Below are 22,350 nucleotides of genomic sequence, written 5' to 3' on the forward strand. Positions count from 1 at the left end.
GTTATCCTGCTGTCAGGCGGTTCCCCAGTCGGCCTGAGTTCCAAAGTCTTGGTCCGGCATCGGTTGCTGTCGCCTCCTCCCTGACGTCAGTGCGACAGGGGTATATAAGATGCAGCCAACGCCATTTTCTTCAGTTTTTCTTGCCCCAGATGTCAGGTGCCCCCAAATAGGTAGGCAATTCAAATTGCTGATAAAACATACATAAGAAAAGAAAACAACAACTTTCAGTTACCAGCAAATACTCCCCATAGGTAGTAAAGGGTAGGAGGCATAAGTAGGTATCAGCAAGTAAGAGGGGAAGGAAGGAGGGTAACCTGGACTGCAGCAGTGTTTACACTCTAACATCTACATTTATGGTAGGTACAAAACTGTACTATGTTCACTGTGTTACACTGCTGCAGTCATTACACTTGGATGGAATCCCAAAGCTGAGGTAGGGAGGCTGGTTCTATAAGGCATTAGGGGTGGCTATAAGGCCCTGCAGCACAGCAGTGGCGAAGCCAGCTCTGGATTTGGAGTATAGGCAAATGGTAATGCTTGTTGAAGGTATGCACAGAACTCCATGTTGCTGCTTCCAAAATATCCTTGGTAAGTACTCCTCTGAGGTAGGCAGTTGAAGTGGTTGTTGCCCTGGTGGAGTGAGATCTAATGTTGCTAGGTACAGGTTTCCCATGGTGAGTATAGCAGAAACGTATACAATGCCCTATCCATTTTGAGATGGTCTGTTTTGAAATGGCTCTTCCCTGTGCTCCTGTAGCATATGCTACCAATAATTGCTCAGATTTTCTGAAAGCTTTGGTTTTGTCCAAGTAGAAGCGTAACTGCCTGTGAATGTTCAAAGAATGTAGTAGTCTCTCCCCTTTGTTCTGAGATTTTGGATAGAAAGTTGGCAAGTGAATAGTTTGATTTAGAGCCACACTTGATACCACCACCTTTGGCATAAACATAGGGTTAGTTCTTAAAGACACCCTGTCCTGGTTGAAAATGAGGAAAGGTTCCACTGCCATTAGTGCCTGTAATTCTGAAACTCTTCGTGCTGATGTTATTGCCAGTAGCAGAGCAGTTTTCCAAGAGATGTATTTTAATTCTGCTGTGTTAGCTGGCTCAAAAGGAGGTGAAGTTAATTTTTCCAAAACGAAGTTGAGGTCCCAAGTTGGGGTAGGTGCTCTACGGGGCGGTCTTATGTTTTTAGCCCCTCTGAGGTACTGTTTGAGCATAGAATTAGAAAACATTGGTGGATCAGTGTTGTAATGAGCAGAAATGGCTGAGGCGTGGATCTTGATGGATGAGAAGGAGAGGCCCTTGTCCAGCATCTCAGTTAAATATTGAAGTATCTGAAGAATGTTGGGGACAAGAGGGTCAAGGCTGTGCGCCTGGTTCCAGGCACAGAATCTCTTCCATTTATCCAAGTAGGCTTTCCTGGTACTAGGCCTTCTGGCCTCCAGAATGACATCCATAACAGCTTTGGAGAGAGGCATTGCTTGCTTGACTAAGGAATTTTCCATGCAGCTAGGTTTAAGGTCTTTAGCTGGCTGTGAAGTATCTGATTGTTGTGCTGTGTCAGCAAATGTGGGATTTGAGGCAAAATCCAGGGTGGTTCTTGTGCTAAGTTCTTTAAGACTGAGTACCAGTGCTGGCATGGCCAGTCTGGTGCAATCAGGATCATCTTTGGCTCTTCTTGCCTGGCTTTTATGAGTACCTTTGGAAGGAGAGGTAAAGGAGGAAAAGCGTATACTTGCAGGTTTTTCCAGCTGAATGAGAGGGCATCCACTTTCCATGCTTGTGGATGGTAACTCCTTGTGCAGAATTTCTGTAGCTGGCAGTTCATTGGGGATGCAAACAGATCTATGTCCGGGCTCCACCATTTTTGTGTTATCATTCTGAATATTTGAATATTTGTGGATCCAATTCCCATTCGTGGGGATCCATGATGTTTCTGCTTAGGTCGAGAGGTAAAGGAGGAAAAGCGTATACTTGCAGGTTTTTCCAGCTGAATGAGAGGGCATCCGCTTTCCATGCTTGTGGATGGTAACTCCTTGTGCAGAATTTCTGTAGCTGGCAGTTCATTGGGGATGCAAACAGATCTATGTCCGGGCTCCACAATTTTGTGTTATCATTCTGAATATTTGAATATTTGTGGATTCAATTCCCATTCGTGGGGATCCATGATGTTTCTGCTTAGGTAGTCTGCCAGTGTGTTTTGCTCTCCTGGCAGGAATTGTGCTTGCAGATGAACCTGGTAGTTAAGAGCTGTGTTCCACAAGGTCATGGCTCGTCTGCAGAGGGGGTAGGAGTGTGTGCCCCCTTGCTTATGTACCACATAACTGTGGTGTTGTCTGTCTTTAGTAGTAGTTGTCCTGGATGCAGCAGGTCCTTGAAAGCTATAAGTGCATTTTGTACAGCTAGCATCTCTTTTTGATTGATGTGAAGATGCCTTTGCTCTGTGGGCCACTCGCCCTGAATACATTTTCCTGCCATGTGTGCTCCCCAGGCGTAATCCGATGCATCTGTTGTCAGTGTTTGCCTGGCTGTGGGTTGAATAAAAGGCTGTCCCTTGTTGAGGTGACAAGCTTGAGCCCACCATCGAAACTCCTGTTGAAGGCAAGGAATAAGTGGTATAACTGTTTCCAAACTTTGACAGTGTTGAGACCATACACTCTTTAGGTACCATTGTAGTTTCCTCATATGCAGTCTGGCATATGGAATTAGTAGTATGCAAGATGCCATGTAGCCCAAGGCCTGCAGAAATTTTCTTGCAGGGAGTTGGGTCTTTGTTGCCATCAATTGAAAGTATTGAGTCAGTTGTCCTTGCTTGTCTGATGTGAGATAAGCCATCTGGGCCGTTGTGTTCAAGCTGGCACCCAGGAATATTATCTGTTGTGAGGGCACTAGTTTTGATTTCTTTTCGTTTACTGTGTACCCCAGGCAACTAACTTTTTTTTACGAACGCCAGATGCTTTAGAAGAATGTCTTTGCTCTCCGCTTGAATCAGGCAGTCGTCCAGGTATGGATAAATATGAATTCCTTTTTGCCTGCAAAATGCAATTACTGGTGCCAGGCACTTTGTGAAGACCCTGGGTGCAGTAGTTAAGCCAAAGGGCAGTGCAGGGAATTGACAGTGCATTGAACCAGCTAGAAAGCTGAGGTATCTTCTGCAATTTTGTCTGATAGGGACATGCAGGTATGCCTCCCTGAGGTCCAAAGTCACGAGCCAAGCTTTCTTGCCCAGCATGGGAAGAAGCTGCTGTAATGTCAACATTTTGAATTTTGGAACATCCAGGTAAGTGTTTAGAGAAGAAAGATCCAGAATGGGTCTCCAGGCTTTGTTCTTTCTGGAAACCAGAAAGAGTCTTGAGTAAAATCCTTGTCCTTGTTCCTGTGGTGGTACCTTTTGAATAGCTCTCATGTCAATGAGTGCTGTAATTTGTCTGAGCCTCTGCCCATTGATTTGGTGGCAAATTTGTAATTCCTTTTAACCTTGGCAGAGTGTGAAAGTGGAACCTGTAACCTTGAGATACAATGTTGAGAACCCATTTGTCTTTGGTGATGCAATGCCAATTGTGATAGAAAAGTGCCAGTTTTCCTCCTAAGGGGGCTGCCAAGAGAGCTGTTTGGCAGCTGTAGTGGGAAGTCATTGAGGCTGTTTTTTATAAGGTTGTGGCCCATCTTCCCCTTCTATCTGGCCTGGTGTACCCCATTGTCGAGGCCTGTAAGGACCTTGTGCTTGACCTCTACCTCTTGGACGTCTGTATCTGCCCCCTTGAGGTCTGTCTGTGACTGGAAAGGACCAATTCTTAGTTGGCCAATTTCTGCTAAAACGAGGAGGCTGAACCTGTAAGAAATCCTTCACCATTTGCATAGATTTTGCCTTATCCTCCATCTTCTTTAATACCTCCTCTGCCTTAACTCCAAACAGCACATCCCGCTGCACGGGTGCATCCAATAATTTTGCCTTAACATGATCTGGTAATGTATGTTCTTTTAACCAAGCATGCCTTCTAATGACAGAGCCTGTAACTGCTGCTCTACAGGAGGCCTCTAAGGAATCAAATCCACATTGCAAAGTATGTTTTCCCACTTGTTCAGCTGCATGCAATAAATCCTACATTTCTTTAAAATTAGGAGGATCTGAATCTGGAAGCATCTTTTGTTTCAACGGAGACATCAAAAATTGCTGATATTTTAACATGTGAAACTGGCAATTTAAGGCTCTCATTGCTAAAGTTGCAGGCGTATATACTTTCTTTCCCCATCTGTCTAATGCTCTGGAATCTCTGTCAGTGGGAACTAGGTTTTTTGCTGAAGGTAAGGAGTCAGAGTTTAAGCTGGATTCAGTGTACACATTCACAATATCCAACACTGGCAGAATGGCAAGGGGTCTGTGCTGAGGCAATAAAAGGAAGTCTCTGAGCCTTTTCTTGGATTCTGAGTAATCCTGGCCTTCCCAGTGGAAATGCTCCCTCATGGTATGTAAGGTCTCCCCAAAGGAATAGTCCTCAGGCGGAGAGGCTGATGGAATTGATTCCTCAGCATCAGAATCCTCATAAGGGGGTAAAGAATATCCTAGGTCTGAGGATGAATCTGAAGAAATGGACACCTGGTCGGAAGATTCATAGTCTGCATCCTGTCTGGGCCTTTTATCAGGAGGGGGATGGGACCCCCCCCCCCGATCAGGGTGATTAGGTCTTCGGCCATTTTGAGCATTTGTTTCTTAGGCATGGAAGCCTGTCCTGGAGAATGCTGTATCTGTTTCTTTGTTTTTAAGGGGGCCTTAGACTTAGCAGAGGGTTTAATGGTTAACTGGGTAGGTCTGAAAACATCATCTGAGGCTGTGGATTGTTCACCTACTTCGGTTCCCTCTGAAGGGTTAGTTTCGGTAGGCTGAAAAACTAGAGCGTCCGAAGGCCCAGCCAGCTCCATGTGGGAGTCTGAGGCTGTCTGTGGAAGCGGTCGTCAGGGGCTGCGTTGGCGCCTCGCTGAAAACCAGAGAACCGCCGACCGGCCTAGAAGAGGCCTTGTCGTCAGTTTTGGGTTTCGGATGCCTGCCCTTGACTTTGAGCTTTTTATGTATTCCGGTCGTCAGAAGTTCCGACGGCATGGTGTAATTGAATTTTCTGCCAAAATAATGTCGGGCAAAATCAAACAGACGTTGAACCTAGCACAAAACAGACAACCAGTGACGTCGTGGTCTGGGCCTAGGCATGGGATACAGTAGGAGTGGAAATCCTTATGAGGTATTTGCTTCCCACAAGAAATACAGTTATTAAACTTTTGCTGACATCGGTCTGAGGCAAGAAAAAGTTTCCCCAACGGGGTACTTAGCTTTGTGGAAGACTTTGGTTCTGGATTCGGAATGAAAATCTCAGGAGTTGGCCGACCAGCATTTGCAAACTGCTTCTGCTTCGGGCACCGCGCAGCAAGAAAGAATGAAGAAAATGGCGGCTGCATCTTATATACCCCTGTCGCACTGACGTAAGGGAGTAGGTGACAGCAACGAGGCAACAGCAACCGACACCGGACCAAGACTTTGGAACTCAGGCCGATTGGAGTACCGTCTGATGGCAGGATAACCCAAGTGTAATGACTGCAGCAGTGTAACACGATGAACATCATATATTCTCCTTTGTTAGAATTCGGAAAGAACAATGGTAAATGAATGCTCTGATTTATGTTAGATTCTGTGGCCACTTTTGGCATAAAAGATGGGTTAAGCATGTAGGGAAACTCTATCCTTGTGGAAAATTACGTATAGAGGTTTAGATGACAGTGCCTGCAACTCGAGCTCTTCTTGCTGAGGTAATCACAATGAGAAAAGGCTGACATCCAGGACAAAAATTTAAAGTCACAATCATTAGCCAGTTCAAATGTTTTTTGGGTCAACGCTTGCAAAATTTTAGTTAGATCCCATGGGGGAGTAGGGTCTTTGATCAGAGGCCTAAGAAAAACACTTTTGAAAAAAGCTTTACATATTCTGGTTGAAGCTGTAGAACTTAAAGGTAATCCTGAATGAAAACTGGAAATGGTTGCTAACTGGAGCTTAACAGTCGCAAAACTGGATCCTTCTTTAAATAAGGTCTCAAGGAATGAAAGAACTGAATCTTTTCCACTGGCTTTTATATATCCTCCTGGTGGAAGCTTTCTGGGAAGCTAGAATGATAGCTTTGACAGGCGAGGAAAACCTGGACCCTCTAGCAATCAAGAGAACTGGAGAAACTAAGCGGTTAATTTGAGGGTCGGGAGATCTGGATGGAATCCTAGTGTAGGGTGATAAAGAAAGCCCAGTTTGGATTCCAGCATCCATGGAGGATATCTCAGGTGAGATCAGAGGAAGGGGAAGGGGAACCAAATGTGATGAGGCCAAAAGGGCAATAAGGATCACAGTACTCCAACCATTTGGGTTTCTGCAGAAATTTTGGAATCAGTGGAAGAGGAAGCTAAGCATAAAGGAGACCAAGGGTCCAATTGTGGACTAGACATTCTCTCAGGGAACTCCCTGAAGGAGGGATCAGAGCGAAGTAACTGCTGCACTTGTACGGGGATGCAAAGAGATTGCAGCAGGGAAGTCCCCAACAGTCAAATGTCTTGTTCGCTACCGATGGATTGAGGGACCACTCATGTGGCAGTAGAATGGACCTGCTGAGCCTGTCCGTCAAAATGTTGTACTTCCCCGGTACGTGTTGCAAGTAGAAAGTGGTGTGAAGAAATCGCCCGTTCCCAAACTGTCAGGGGCTCTCTGCAAAGTTGGTATGAACAAGTTCATCCTTGCTTACAGATATACCAGACTGACATGTTGGTGTGAATTGCAATAGTTCCCAGAGGTAGTGTGTCCTGAAAGGCTTGCAATGATAGGACAGTCCTCATCCCCAGGACATTTATATGCAATCTAGTCTCTAGGGGAGTCCACATACCTTGGATCATTTTCCCCTTGAAATGACCCCCAACCACGCTAGGTGGGAATAGTTTTTGGGCACTATGGATATTGGAGGGGGAAGGATGAAAGGTCTGCCTACCAAAAGATCAGAACGATTCCACCACTCTAACTAGCATCTGAAAACACTGGTCACTCTGACAGGAACAGACAGGGACGGATGCAGAACTGACCACTGAACAGCCAGTGTCCATTGTAGAATGCACATATAGTATCTGGCTAGAGGTACTAGAACTATAGCAGCTGCCATAGATCCCACGGCCCGTAGAATCAATCTGGCAAGAGGAGATGGATGAGATAATATATGTTGTACCTGAAGAGTCAAAAGTATTGATGCGATGGTGAGGCAAGGAAGCTACTTGCTTAACTGAGTTCAGCTGAGCCCCAATGAATTCTAAGGTTTGAACAGGCAATGGTTGTGACTTGTCTGAGTTTATGGTGATGCCTGGTTCATGGGAAACCTGATGCAGACAGTCACTGGCCTGACAAAGCTGACGCTGGGTGGGGACAGTTAGGAGCCAATCAGCCAGATATAGAAGTATCTGAAACCCTTGCAGTCGTAGATGAGCTGCGACCCCTGCCATGCATTTGGTAAACACCCAGGGGACTGTAGCAAGTCCAAAGGGAAGGGCTCTGAATTGGAAGTGACTGGCTCCTATGTGGAAGGCCAGGTGACTTCTGGAGTGCCTATTTTTATGTGATAGTATGCGTCCTTAAAGTCCACACACCACATCCAATTAGCACAGCACATATCTTAGTAACAGAAGAATGGGCTGAACTGTAACCATTAACAATTTATCTTCCTTTAAATGTACAAGTCGAGCTTGCTTACGTCTAGGATAGGCCTCAGGTCACGTTTCCTTTGGCACCAAAAAACAAAAGTAAGTTTCAGATCCTCCTGTCAATTCTGCTGGGACTTCTTGGATGACTCTTTTGCAGTAATCTTTTGATCTCTGAAGCTGTCAACTCTCTCTGGCTGTATGAAATGTTGGGGAGCTTCTTTTGAACCTTTGGAGGAGGGAAAGAAAATGAAATGTAGTAGCCTCTGGATATTATGCTTTGTACCCAAGCATTTGATGTTATTTGGGTCCAGGTGCCTGGGTGCAAGGAAAAACAACCCCCGACTGCCTCCTGAGTCGGACAGTCAGAAAGCCCTTCAGGAGTGCCGAAAGGGGCCTCTCTGCCTCTAGGGCAGTGTCCCCCATTAAAGCCTCCTCTTCTGCCTCTGGAAGAGTGCTCTCCATTTTGATCAGGAAAGGAATCTTGTGATTTTTGGAACCAAGTTTTCTTAGCCCCTCTGATTCCTAGAATAGGCTCATTGAGGGGTGGAAAACTTGATCCCCATGGCAGACAAGGGATTACCCTCTTGCAAGCTGCAGGTCAGGGTGTCCTTTACTGATGGGCCAAACAAAGAGGACCCGTCGAAAAGGGCATTAACAAGAGACACCTTAAAGGGCTCTGCAAAATCACAAAGCCTCATCCATGCATGTCTGTGTATCGTAATGCCAGTGCCAGCTGGCCTTGAGGACCATTCCACCGAATGGGAAATGAGCCTCATGGAAGAGCTTGCCAGGGGAGTGAGAGTGGTCAGCTTTGGAAAAACTTTATCTAGCTCTTCCTTAGGCAAGCACTCTGCCAAGAACTCATCCTTTACCAGGTCTCTCTGTAGGCGAATAAAATGCGCCAAGTTATTAAGCACTCTAAGCGAAAAAGTCAGAGGCAAATGTGTGCTTCCTGAACCTGTCCAGCACTCCGGACTCCCTGTTCAGTGGGTGGTCAGTCAAGCTCTTCTGTGTGAGCTCTTTCTTGGTAGCAGTTGCCACCACCAGAGCACAAAAGGAAATGCCTTTGCTCCAAAATAAGATTCTTTCTCCCCTGAAGACTGATCTGGTAATTTTGGCACAGGCTCTATGGTGTCAGGTTCCTTCCAGCCCCGATGCATGAACAAAATCTACAAGAGGATCCGCTAGGGGGACTACCCAAGATGTAGACGGACCTACCTCAAAGGCCTCCAAGTATACAGACTCCTTTGAAGAAGGATTTTTGGATGACCAGCCACCTGTTTGCTTTAAAATTTCTAAGATGTCTGCAAAGGAGACATTCGGTGTTGATTTGGGGAATCCTTCTCCCTCATCGTAGTCTGCATCCTCAGTGAGGGACTCCATAGGGGAGTCCAAGTGTCTCTTCTTGCACGTCCCGGAAGAGGAAGGGACCACCTCAGGTGGAAGAGTTTGGAGGTCTTTACAGGCAGGCTGATCCTGGACAGAAATGGAACGTGGAAGGCCCACATCACATGCAGGTACACAGGGAGAAGTAGAAGTCAAAGGGTTCTTAGCTCTCTGTCTGCAGAGAAAGCCTTTTCTAAAACTTGGAAAGCTGAAGGTCCCGAGGATACCCTGCCCCACTTTCCTCGGAGCCGAAGCTACAGAGGAAGAAGGAAGGAGCACCCCAGAACCCCAGCTCTCGGACAGAACTGGACCCGCATTGTCAAGAGCTGAAGCTCCAAGGGGGAGGGAAAGATCCAACAAAATTGAAGCCAAACCCCTCTTGGATCCAGCTGCGATATCACAGACCCGGGACTCACTCTGATCGAAAGATCTCGAAGCAGAGGTAATCAAGGTCATGGTGGTCTTTGAGGAAGGAAATGTCCCTTATCCAACCCCAAATCCCTTAGTATGCTGCTGTCCAGGGACTCCGAAACTGCTATACAGATCATAGAAGCAGAAAAAGAACAAGTGGTAGGGACTCTCTCAGATCCACAAGGGGACGGAGCTGGAAGAACCCCCATTTGGATCTGAGCCTTGACAATGGACCTAACCATCTTGTCCATGTCATTGTACAGGCTCCTAGAGGATCTGGAAGAAGCCACGGAGGAAGTCTTGAATGTCTGGGTGTCTGTAAAATCTTGGCACCATAGGAGACACCAATCTTATGAATCTCCAAGGCAAATGAATACTAGATCCCGGATCTAGAGACTTGCGGACCTGAAAAAGAGGCTGAAAGTTCAGACCCAAACTGGTAGGATCCGAAGAGGTATTCGGTCTGGAAGTAGGCTCACTTGGAGCCATCAAGTCCATCAGATCAGAGGAAGCTGACAGAGATACAGGTGCTGACATCCTTGGATCTGACTCTTAGCGATTTTTGTACGAGGCTCAGAGGACTCCCTGGATTCTTTAAGTCAGTGCTTTTTTGCCTTGGAGTCTTGCAAATTCTTCGAGGGGGGGGGTTGAGCCCCTGAAGAAGAAACTTGGGTAAGCAGATGCCCTTTTAAAATCAACATTTCTACACTCATGAACTGCCCGAGGACTGAAATCCTCGCAGATGTTTTAAGGGGAATCTAAGTGGGTAGCCTCCAAACAATACACACACTTATGTGCGTCTGAATGTGGGATTTTCATATCACACTCAGCACCACCTCTTAAATCTAGTTAGCTTATCCATGAAGATAAATTACAATATGCCCAAAGGCAACCAATCCTAAAATGAAGAAAAGCTATAAAATTATAAAAATATAAAGTTTTACTTATTTATTTTTTTAAGAAAGGGCCTCTGCCTGAATGGACAGAAAAGATAGGAAGAGGTAAAAATAGATCTAACACCCTTGAACACTAAATAGGAAAGGGAGGAGTTTTATAAGATTATAAAGTAGAAAATTTTTAAATATCAATAGAAAATATTAAGAACAAAACTTCACTTAACCGACAAGAAGCCTTGAGCACTGCACAATGTGTCTGTATGCACTGGCGGCAAACGAGAACTGCTTAAAGTCAGATCCCTGCCATCCTCCAACATGGTGATGGCAGAGGAACCCAACGATAAAAGCCCAGCAAACCTCCAGGCTTTCACTCGCCTGGGAAGAAACATCTGGGGGAGGCTAAACAGCAGAAGACACCAGCTTAGGCTTCTTGGCCTTCTTCACTGACGGCTGTCCCTCGAATGGGGAAGTCCCCTCCATGTCCTTTGCAAGAAGCTTAAGATGCTGATTTTCAAGATAAAGAGGCAAAGAAGAAAGTCTACTATGAAGGGTTTTTAGGTACAAAGGCCTGACAGATAGAACAGAACAGGACATATGGTCTTGTGAGGTGCCAAGGCAAAAAAAAAAAGCACTGTTTATGGTGGTCTTTATGGGAATCTGTCTCCCACATTGGGATTTACCCATCTTTGAAGACATGAAACCCCACAAGCAACAATATGAAAAAAAATAAGTAAAACAGAATCCTAACAAGGCACTTATCTGTAATGGCTTGGTGAACCAGCAATGGAACAGACGTTCAGACAGATGATCAACAGACATCATTTTGAATGGTGGAGAGAAGTTCTGAAGAAGGTACATCCAGACGTCAACTTTATGCCCTATGCTACGCGAGGAGCATACATGTAGTACAACATACCTTAAAACAAGCTAAGGCTTTGGTATACTGGCTGGATGACAGGCGATCACTAATGTAACCACAACAGTGAAATGGAAGAAGATCCAATGTTACATCCAGCTTTTGCTCAGACCTATCCCAGGTAACCCAGGATGGGCAACTGGACACTGGCTGGCCAATAACTTACTGGCCTGGGGCTGCCTGGATTTACGGCAAGTACATGCTGGCCAATAGAGGTATACTGACCCCACTTGCCACTGGCATAAATCCCTCGACTAGGATGAAGTAGACAGATAGAGAAGCAGATATCCTCAGTACCATGCAAGTCTGTGGATACCAGAGGGGAGTCAACATGCTTGGTTTACACAGGGCTTTTATGGGGCCTCTTCAATGGGTAATTAAGGAAACTAGAAGTTGGCACTTCAATGGTAAAGAACTTATCTTGGGAAGGCTCCACAGATGCTGCAATACTTCTGACGTGCTGGAAAATGTCTGTCTGCAAGGTCAACAGCCCAGAAGCAGGCATATCAGATAAGGGTGCTGGCAGTGCAAGTGGAATATACAGTTTCAAAAGGGAGCAGCAGCATGGTGTTAGCCTGGTTCAACATTGGGGATGAATGTATCAGTGCTGACATCATCAGTGCTGAATGCATAAAAGTTGACCAAGCTTGGCACAACAATGCCAAAACACCAGTGATATCAGCTCTGAGCATCCAGTATGCAACAGTGATGCCAAGACCATCATAAGCATTGACAGAATTGATGGCAGCTACATAACAAGTGAACCACAAATGTTACAGGCAACAATGTCATGCTATGGGGCATTAAATCAGACCCTAACATCAGAGTCACCATTCTTGGGGTCAGTACTAGTAAGTTAGCAGTTGGTGCCAGTCATAAAACTTAAGGCACACACCGAAGCGGAGTCTGAAATGAAAGCCAGTAGAAACACTATAGCACATCTCTAGTGCAGGGGGTGAGGCACCAAGATCCTTATCCTAAACCCTCAATAGAGAGTCTGACAGTCTGATATGGTCTACAAGAAAGGCAGCAGAAGAAGCAGATCTGAATATAGCTAGCCTAGACTTAGATAAGGAGAGGGAGACACACCAGCCAGTTACAACCATAACCACTGCAATTATCATAATAGCTTAAGATAAGGAATCAACAGGGATTTACTGTAATTTCTGAAACCGATTGTCAGTTAATTCAAAAAGAGACACAGTTCACAGAAATTAATGGAAGGATGTTTCCTCTTTAAGGCAGCACGGGAGGTGGATACTCCTGGTCTGGAAGTTTATCAGATGTAAGGGGAGGTATAACATGAGCCAGATGGCACAGAGTGGGGGGGGGGGGGGAGCTACTAAAGCAAAGCTCTTTATTCAACAAAATTTTAAATGCTGCTTCCCTGAATTCAGTCACTCTACTGGAGTCTATAAAAAACAGAACGCTTGTGGACTTTGTGGTATAGGCACTTATTGTGGCTGCTGGTTGGGAAGAAATTGTTTTGTAACAAGCACACTTATGGAACAAACATTCTTGCATCCTGGTGCAGTAAGGTATGGGCCTAAGCATAAAACAAAAAAACTGACAGAAAAGATACAATAAAGGTATCAAAAAAAGTCACAGGTAGAAATTCTAATTTTTAACAGTTTGATGGAAACATTTAATTAAAACTAAAAATCAGTTGGGGGCATTTTGCCATGTTTTGAGTTAGGCAGAGAAAATAATATCTGGAGAGGCTTGGCACTGTGGTGCATTAAGGGAATGGGGGAGGTGTTTTGTAGCCTGGGAAAACTTTGCTTGCAAGTGGTCCTAATGCTTGTAGCACAAGGATGGACCTCCTCTTGTAAGTGGATAACCTCATCCAAAAAATGAACAGATGAGGTGGGCAGTCGTTCCATGTCATCAAATCTTGGTTTTACTATTTAACGGACTCCTTCCATAATTAAAACCAAACTGTCCCCATATTACATTTTGAATACCTGGAAAAAAATGTACTTTCATTTTATAAAACTTCAAAACGACTATCTTTTAAGGAACACAGAAGCCACGGCAATATGAACAGCCTTCTACACATGCAACATGAGTAGACTACAATCCAAGTCAGTAAGATGCAGGATGATCTCAGGTAATCTCCAGCACTAGCACAGAATACCACTCTTTCTCTTGTTGGGGGGGGGGGGGGTGCAGGGCAGGTACTTTTCAAAATGGAAATAAAGAACATTGCAATACAAAGCCACTTAGACTGTGTAACCAAAACTAAAAAACTTACATCAGGTTCCCCATTCAATGTCTTCAACATCCAGTCTTCCAAGCTCTTCAGATCCCGTGGTCCCTGGTACTTTACAGCTTCTTGGCCAGGTATGAACATTTTTAAACTGAAAGATCAATTTTGGGAGAAGTACACAAACAGTTCAATGCAAAACAATTTACCTAGAAGAATCAGTAAATGGACAACAGCATCTTATATAATATTCTTAAATGAGGGCTTAAACTTAAAAACTAGAAGACATCAATCATATTCAGAGGTTAACATGTCAGGATAGCTCAAGTGATGCCAGTTATTTTATAAAAATGAAAGATGCTGTGGGTAGATGTAACAATTCATAAAATGAAGGGTGAATAGAAGTAGAAAATGAAAGTTATACACTTACCATCATGATAGATCCATGTTGTCCATCTCAGATTGGTTCAACCTGTGGGTTATTGGTTCCAACACAGGCCAACTCCTTCAGACTTCAAACTCATCATCCTCCGCACCCTAACCCACAGCCGCTTGCTTCTCACCCTATTCCTCATATTGAGTTTGCCCAATGTCAACCACCTACAACAAAAGTTCCCAAACCAAGGAAGACACAGGACTCCATGGATAAGGAGCAGACCTCCTCCACTGCCTGGCCATCGCAGAAAGGAAAGCTCACCATACCAAACTAAGGCAGAGATGGGGGGATGTTTGAACCAGATGAAGACAGACAACACAGGTTTCATTATGCAAATACATAACTTTTGTATCGGATGTTGATTGCTCCATCTGGCTTCAACCTGTGGGGCAGAATCGCTAGCCATAAAAAAATCCTCCTCAGGAGGAACTGAAGGAGGACATTCCTCAATACAGTGCAGGCAAAGGAAACCTTGTATCTTGACTGAACATCCAGCTTATAATGCTAAACAAGAAGCAGCTATGCAAACTTCAGCCACTGATATTCTAGAAAACAAAGCTGTAGAAGTAGCCAGAGTCCTGGTAAAATGACCCTTAGGTTTGTGTGGGTCTTACCTTTCAAAGAATATGAAAACAAGATATGCTAATAGCCAATTGGATAAACTCACTTTAGACACAGGTGAGCCCAGCCTGGATTTTGAAAAGGAGACAAATAAGTAACTGGATTTTCTAAAGGCTTTGGTACGGTCCAAATACAATTTCAATTGCCTGTGCACATCCCAACAATGCAGAAGATATTCACTTTTGTTGGAGAAATTGAGAAAAAACACAGTTAGATGAAGAGAACTGTTAAAGTTATTCTCAGAAGCTATCTTGGGTAGAAAAGGATTTGTACAAAGACATAACCAGTCTTTGTGGAACACCAAATAAGGAGGAAAAAAATCAAGAGCTTGCAACTCCAACACCCTCCTTGCTGCAGTAACAACCACCAAAAATAAGATCTTCCAAGACAAGACCTTGAAGTCAAAAGTAGCTGAAGTTCAAATGAAGTGCCTGCAAGGATCTGCAAACCAAAAGTCAAATCCCATGGGGGAACTGGATCCCAAACTGGGGGAATGTAGCAAAAAGGTACCTTTGAGAAATGCCATGGAAATCTTGAGAGAAGCCAGAGAAACATTACTGCGGCCATTTGTACCTTAATAGAAGAAACTAAATCCAAACTAGATTTTAAGGGAGTAGAAAAAGGGTAGAGTTCGTGAGACTCTGCCCAAAGTACAAAGCATATACATTTACTGGAATACACTTTTCTAGTAGACTGCTGCTGAGATAAAGGCAAGATGTGAACTACAGTCTGTGAAAGCCTGTGAAATCTGGCCATCAAGGGAACTGGAGCAACCATGCAGTTAACTTGAGGGTCTGAAGACTGGGGGGACCTAGACCTGCTGGATGAGGAATGAGGTCCAGAATGGAATCCAGAACCCAAGGGGGTACTTTAGAAGAGGCCAAATGAAGGGAAACCACACCGGACAAGGCCAAAAAGGTGCTATGAGGAGCACAGTTGCACTGCAGTGGGCTGCCTTCTGAAGAAATTTTACCATCAAAGGAACTGAGGGAAAAACTAAAAAGTCCTGGGGGCCAAGCAAACATTAGAACATCCCTGGGAGACTGTCCCAGAGGAGGAATTAAGGTGCAATAGCCGCTGCACTTGGGTGTTGGTGGAAAGACACAACACAGAGTGCCCCAGTGCCGAAAAATGCGAGCCACAACTCTCAGACTTGGGGACCACTCGTGGAGAAGCAGAACACTCCTGCTGAGGCTGTCAGCCAGAGTGCTGGATTTCTCCAGGAAACATCTTGCCACCAGAAACCACTGTGAAAAACTGCCCATTGCCAAACCCGCATGGCCTCCCAAAGGGTATACAAACATGATCCCCCTGCCTGAGATACCAGACTACATACATTGTCCATCTGTATTGAAGTCACACCTCTGGGAGAGGCATCCTGAAAAACTTGCAATGCAAGGACTACTCCTCTCCAGAACAATGACGTGAATGTCAGCCTCCACAGAAGACCAGGACCCTTGAGCCATCCTCCTTTCGAAATGCCCCCACAGTCCAGGATGGAGGTGTTCAGGGTGACCATGGCAGAGACAGACAGAAAAACAAATGGTCTCCCGTTGGTTACTACAGGAGACTGCTACCACCAACAAATATGGTCATGACACACCTTCGTCAGTCATATGGGAAAATCCATTAGATGTGTACGAAAGACCACTAAACAGCCAGAGTCCATTGCAGAGCCCTCATACAATATCTGGCTAAAGGGACCAAAGCCTACAGACACTTCCATATAGCCCAGGGGTTTTCATAATTGCAGGAGTTGGAGGCTTCAAGGTTGCAAGCACCGACAAAACCTTAGCACAAAGTCTGAACACGCCAGAGCTCATAAGCCTGGCAATTTGACCGACCATATCCAAATGATAATCTATGAACTTCTAATACGTGAACAGGCTGTAGGCACAACTTTGGGTAACTAACCGCAACACTCAAGTGGTCACGTAGATGGAGTAAGGTATTTCTGGCCGTGATCAATAATGCACTTGAAGCCGAAGCCAGGCTGTGACCACTGCCATGCACTTGAACACCCAGTGAGGTTGTGGTCAGACCAAATGGCATGGCCCTGAACTGGTAGTGACCGACTCCCAGCTGGAAGCGCAGAAACCTACTGGAGTGCTTGTCTATTATATGATGGTAGGCATCATTGAGGTCTATTGAGCACATCCAATCATCCTTCCTCAGCACAGGTAAGATGGACTGCACCATGACCATACAGAATTTGGTCCGTTTCATGCACTTTGTTTGCTTAAATCCAAATGTCCTTGTTTTTCTTTGATACCAAAAAATCTCGAAAAGACCTTGGACCCTTGCTGTTGTGGCGGGACCTCTTAGATGACTGTGAGCAGCTTGTGAGCTTCTACTGCTTTTTGCAGTCTCTGATGGGGTGGAACATCTGGGAGATGCCAGTGACTAAAGTTTTGAACCTCTAAAAAAGGGAATAGAATAGAATAGCCTCTGGATACAACTTAACATCCATGCATCCAAGGTGATGGCCTCCCAAGCTTTTGAACCAAGAGCTAAGCTACCCCAGACTGCCTCCAGAGTAGGACAGTTGCTGAAGGGGCCCACTGGAAAAGTCCCCATAGACTGATTCTGCAGACAACCCTTGCCCCATGGACAGTGTCCATCACAATTCCCCCTGTCCTCTGTAGAAACCTTCTGAAGGAAAGTCCTGAGAAGACTGCGGCGACTTTCTGAAAAAAAAAAAAAAAAAAAAAAAGGTGCTTACCTCCCCTTCTGATTCCTCAAAAAGGTCTGTTGAGGGGTGGCAAAACTCACTCCTATGACAAACAGTATTTTCCAGTCTTGCTCACTGCTTGTTAGAGTATCTAACTTTCAGCTCGTAGAAGGAAGAGTCATCAAACAAGGCATTGATGAAGGATGCCTTGAAGCAATCTGCAAAGCTGAAACAATCCACAAGGACCAGTCAAGATTCTTGGGCAAAAACAAATGGGCCACGGGCCTCTTCCCTACCCTGGTGTATCTGGGTTCCTTCTCCCTGGATATAAGCCTAATCAGGTGCTGGTATGCTGGCTGTGAGGTCCTGGGTGGGAAGCAAAAACAGAAGGTGGCCAAAACTCAATAGGCAAAAAAAAAAAAAAAAAGCTGAAAATTTGAGGCAGAGAAAGAAATTTCTCAAAATACTGACAACAAAGGCTGGAGGGGAAACAAAGAAGCCTAGCATAGTTTTTACTGTTTCAGTTATGTAAAATGTTCTTGCAGGAGCACGAGGGCAGGTTTAGGTCCAATAAAATAAGTCAAAAAGATCCAAAAGGGAATTAAAACTTTTTAAAAAAATAGCACTGGAAGGCAAGGAATAAATGTACCAACATCAACTATTACAAAAAGTATTAAGGTAGCCTGGGAATGTTAGGCATGGCATAACAACATGGGATAGGGGAATGGTATCTAGCAGCCTGTGAAAGTTTCTGCTGAGTGATCTTGATACCCATCGGACAGTTCTGCTGCTATAGACTTTAGACCTTCTCTTACAATAGCTTAACACTTAATAAGCAAATTCCCAATCCTGTCACCTGTAAGTCCTAGACTGTCCTCTCTCCTTAAAATTTAATGTGTAACATATGCACACTCCTCGAATTCAGACATGCAACAAACAACTTTCCCATCCTCCACAACCTTAGCAAATGTACAGCAAGTCTAATAAAAAAGAGGTTATGTACTTACCATAATGTTCCATCTGTGTTGTTTATTTTCATTTATTCTTGACAAATGGGACTCTGTTCAAAGTCTCGGAACCGTTTCGACCATTACAACAGCTCACGGAAGCCAAAAGCTCCTAAACTAAGTTCCTACCCAGAATGCCTCTCTCTACCTCAAATTGAGTTTGCAGCTATAACAAATTAGCTAAAGGTAATAGTATATCCATTGAAGAGGCTATGTCCAATGTTACACATGAGGAAGCAAATAGCCATGACTATGGTCAGTTCCTCAAGGGAGTCTGAAGGAGGAGGAAGAAGGATGGGGTGTCAAGGATAAATGAAGATTGCCAACACAGATGGAACATTATGGTGAGTACATAACTTAGTTATCTGATGTTGTCAGGGTGTCAATCTTCATTTATCCTTGCTAGATGGGACAAAGTTCCCAGTTACCTTGAACTTTGGAAGGCCTTATGGAAGGATATTTCTGAGTACGATAGAACCAAATGACACACTTCCCCTGGAGACCAGATCCACTTTGTAATGAGTAATAAAGGTATGAGAAGGAGCCCATGTCACTGCTGCACAAATGTCGTCCATGGAAACTTTGGAGTGAAAAACAGCTGATGTGGCTAAGGCTCTTGTGAAGTGTGCTCTAACTGGTGCTGCCAATTTGAGAATTTTCCAGTTGTAGATAAAGATAATCCAGTCTCTTAACCACTTAGATAATGTAAGCTTAGAAACTGATTTACCCATGGAAGTACTGGAAAAGGAAACAAATAACTACTCCGGACTTCCTGAAATCTCTAGTTCTGTTGAGGTAAAAAAATGCAATTGTCTGCGGACATCCAATACATATAAGCAGCATTCTCCCTTGTTTGAAAAATTAAGGAAGAACACTGGCAATTCAATGACCTGATTAATGTTGGTCTCTGATACAACCTTTAGTAGAAAGGATGGATTGGTTTCTCAGTGACACCCTGTCCTTATGAAAAATCAAGTATGGAGGTTTAGAAGATAATGCACGAATCTCTGAAATCCTCATAGCTGATGTAATAGCTGATAAGAAAATGGTCTTCCATGAGAGAAACTTCAAATCACAGGCAGCAGTCGGCTCAAAGGGGAATTGGATCAAGGATTGCAAAATCATAGTAAGATCCCAGGGAATGAGAGGCTCTCTACAAGGAGGCTTTAACCTTAAAGTTCCCTTTTGAAAGGCCTTGCACAACCTATGTAAAATTAAAGATTTCCTTCAAAACCATTATAAAAATTTGAAATGGCAGTAAGCTGAACTCTGATGGTAAAAGAAGCTCCTTGTTCGAACAGCATAGACAACATTTCCAAAATCTCTAACTGAAGCTGAGAAAGGATCAAGTCTGTTAGAGTGCCCATACAGAAAATCTTTTCCATTTGCTGAGGTAGGGTCTCCTTGTGGAAGGTTTATGAGAAGCTAGCAAATGTTCCAAACAGGGGAAGATATGTTATTTTGCCTGCCAATCAATGGAACTGGAGCAACCAAGCTGTAAGTTTGAGATTTGAGAGACTGGGATGAACTAGTCCCAGAGGATGCGAAAGAAGATCTGGATCTGGGCCCAGAGTCAATGGACATTGAAGTAGGTAAGGCCAAAGAAAGGGGAACCAAACTTGTAGAGGCCAAAATGGGACCATGAGAATCACTTTACTCTTCAACCTTATATCCTTCTTTACGAAAAGAGGTACTACAGGAATGGGGGGAAAGACACAGTAGTCCCAAGGGCCAATCATGAAGGACAGCATTTCTTGGGGACTTCCCCTGAGGTGGGATTAGGGTGAAGTAGCTCCTGCACTTGTTGTTCTTGGGGGATGCAAACAAGTTGCAGCAAGGCTGACCCCAGCTATGTAAAATCTCCTTTGCCCCTCTGGGATTGAGAGACCACTCGTTAGGCAGGAAAATGCATCTGCTCAATTTGTCTGCTACTATGTTCGAGCTCCCCAGGATATGCGTTGCTGTCAGAAAGCAGTTTGAAGAGATCACCCACTGGCACACACTAAGGGTTTCTCAGCAGAGGGTGTAATACTTGGTTCCGCATTGCTTGTTTTTGTACCAGCCTACTGACATGTTATCTGACTGAATTGCGATCATTCCTTGAGGGAGGACAGTTAGAAAGGATTGCAATGTTAAGTGAACTGCCCTCAGTTTTAAAACAATGACATGCAGATTGGCCTCTAAAGGGGACCAAGAGCTTTGGATAGTCCTTCCTTGAAAATGCACCCCCCCCCCCCCCACCTGATCTAGGAGGCATCCATGGTCACTATGGCCTAGGGAAGAAAAACAAAATGGTCGGCCCAGAAGAACTTCCATGGATGATATCCACCAAAATAAATCCTTCTTGCAATGACTGGTAATTTGGATGCAATGAGACAGGATAAGTGAGGATGTAGGATCCTCATGTGGAATCTTGCTACAGGTACTAATGTGATGGCTGCCGCCATCTATCCCAGTGACTGTAGAACTAGTAATGTGGGAGCATTATCAATGGACAGAATCATGTCTGCCTGTGATCTTATTTTCTGCAGTCTGTGAATAGGAAGGGAAGCTATGCAAGAGGTCGTATTCACATTGGCTCCTATGAATTCCAACTGTTGGGTGGGACCTAATTGAGATTTGGCGAGATTTACTGTTATCCCTAGACAAGAGCAAGTGTGTAGGGTGAAATCTCTTGTCTATTTGAGTGGATGCCTGGTGGAGGCAATAAGCAGCCATTCGTCCAGATATGGAAACACCGGTAATCCATGCAGTCTCAGGTGAGCTGCTACCACTGCCATACATTTGGTGAACAACCAGGGGACTGTGGTGAGACTGAAGGGCAGGGCTTAGAACTAATTACTGGCCCCCAGCCAGAAGCAGAGGAACCTCCTGGAGCACTTGTCCATTTTTATGTGGGAATATGTATGCTGGAGGTCTGCAGAGCACATTCAATAGTCTTTCCCTAAGAAGGCAAGAACAGACTGAATCATGACCATCCAGAATTTCGTCTACTTCATAAAGTGATTCAGAACACCAAGATCCAAAATTGGTCTGTAGTCCCCTGTCTACTTTGGTACAAAAAAAGACCCTCGAGTAGAATCCAAATCCTATCTGGTCTGGTGGGACTTCTTGAATGACTTTTTTTTCCTAGCAGCTTTTGAATTCCCAGAGTTGCATGATCCCTCTGAATGGGTAAACAGTGGGGATCCTTCATCCTGGTTTTGAGGTCAGTTCGAAAGGAATATGGCAACCTCTGTTAATGAACCTTAGCACCCAAGCATCTGTGGTTATCTTTTGCCAGGCCAGTGGGTGCAAGGATAGTCTTCCGCCGACTGCCTCCAGAGGCAAGCAATCTGGCCTCTCTTCAGGAGCGCTGGTTGTGTTTACCTTATGAGAAATCTCTGGAACCCTGATTTTGCAGCCCACCTCTGCTGTGTGATCAGAGTCTTCCATTATAGCACCCCCCTCTGCACCAAAGGGGGTCATTACCATGTGAGTCCTGGGATTTCTTGAAACACATTCTCCCACTTCTCTGGTTCCTGGAATAGCAGTGTTGGGGAGTGGAAAAACATACGCCCATCGCAGAAAGAGTTCTTCCATCTTTTTCACACCTGGCTAAGGTATCTTTAACTTTGACGGCACTTCCCTTTTTGGCCCTAGAGAGTGCTGAACAAAAAGACTTGAATGGCTCTGCAAACTCACAGGCGCATCCAGGCATGCCTCCTGCAGGGTAGCAAGCTGGGAGGCTACTTTATCCTGAACATCACACAAAGCTCCCGCAGGGGTACCAGAGAGCTCCTGATCAGATCCCCTCTGAAGTCTAGTGAAGTGTGCCAAAAAGTTCAATGACCGCAAGGCAAAGGATGAAGAAGCATAGACCCGCTTCCCAAATCTGTCCATTGCCCCAGAATCTCAGTTAGGGGGATAAAACAGTGGAACATTCTTCCACCAGTTCCTTCTTGGTGGCTGCCGTAACCACCATAGCATGTACCACTAAACCTTTGGCCCAATGCTAATGATCTTCCAGAGCTAAAAGTATTTTATCTGGTCTCCTGATGATTGGTTGTATAGAATCAAGGGGTTTCCATGCCCACTGGGTGATGTTTGA

The 22,350-nt window shown here is 44.7% G+C and overlaps 1 protein-coding gene across 1 annotated transcript in view; it reads right to left on the bottom strand.

The window, feature by feature from the left end:
- The window catches only part of TXNDC5 (thioredoxin domain containing 5), a 600,564-nt gene that overhangs the window by 408,075 nt on the left and 170,139 nt on the right, over positions 1-22,350 (bottom strand). The window contains exon 3 of the mRNA XM_044065418.1: positions 13,574-13,679. Within this exon, the coding sequence (XP_043921353.1) occupies positions 13,574-13,679 (106 nt within the window). The remainder of the gene's footprint in view (positions 1-13,573; positions 13,680-22,350) is intronic.

The sequence above is a fragment of the Protopterus annectens genome, chromosome 3.part0, assembly GCF_019279795.1.
Source record: "Protopterus annectens isolate FY-2018-M chromosome 3.part0, PAN1.0, whole genome shotgun sequence".
NCBI classification, from domain to species: domain Eukaryota; kingdom Metazoa; phylum Chordata; order Ceratodontiformes; family Protopteridae; genus Protopterus; species Protopterus annectens.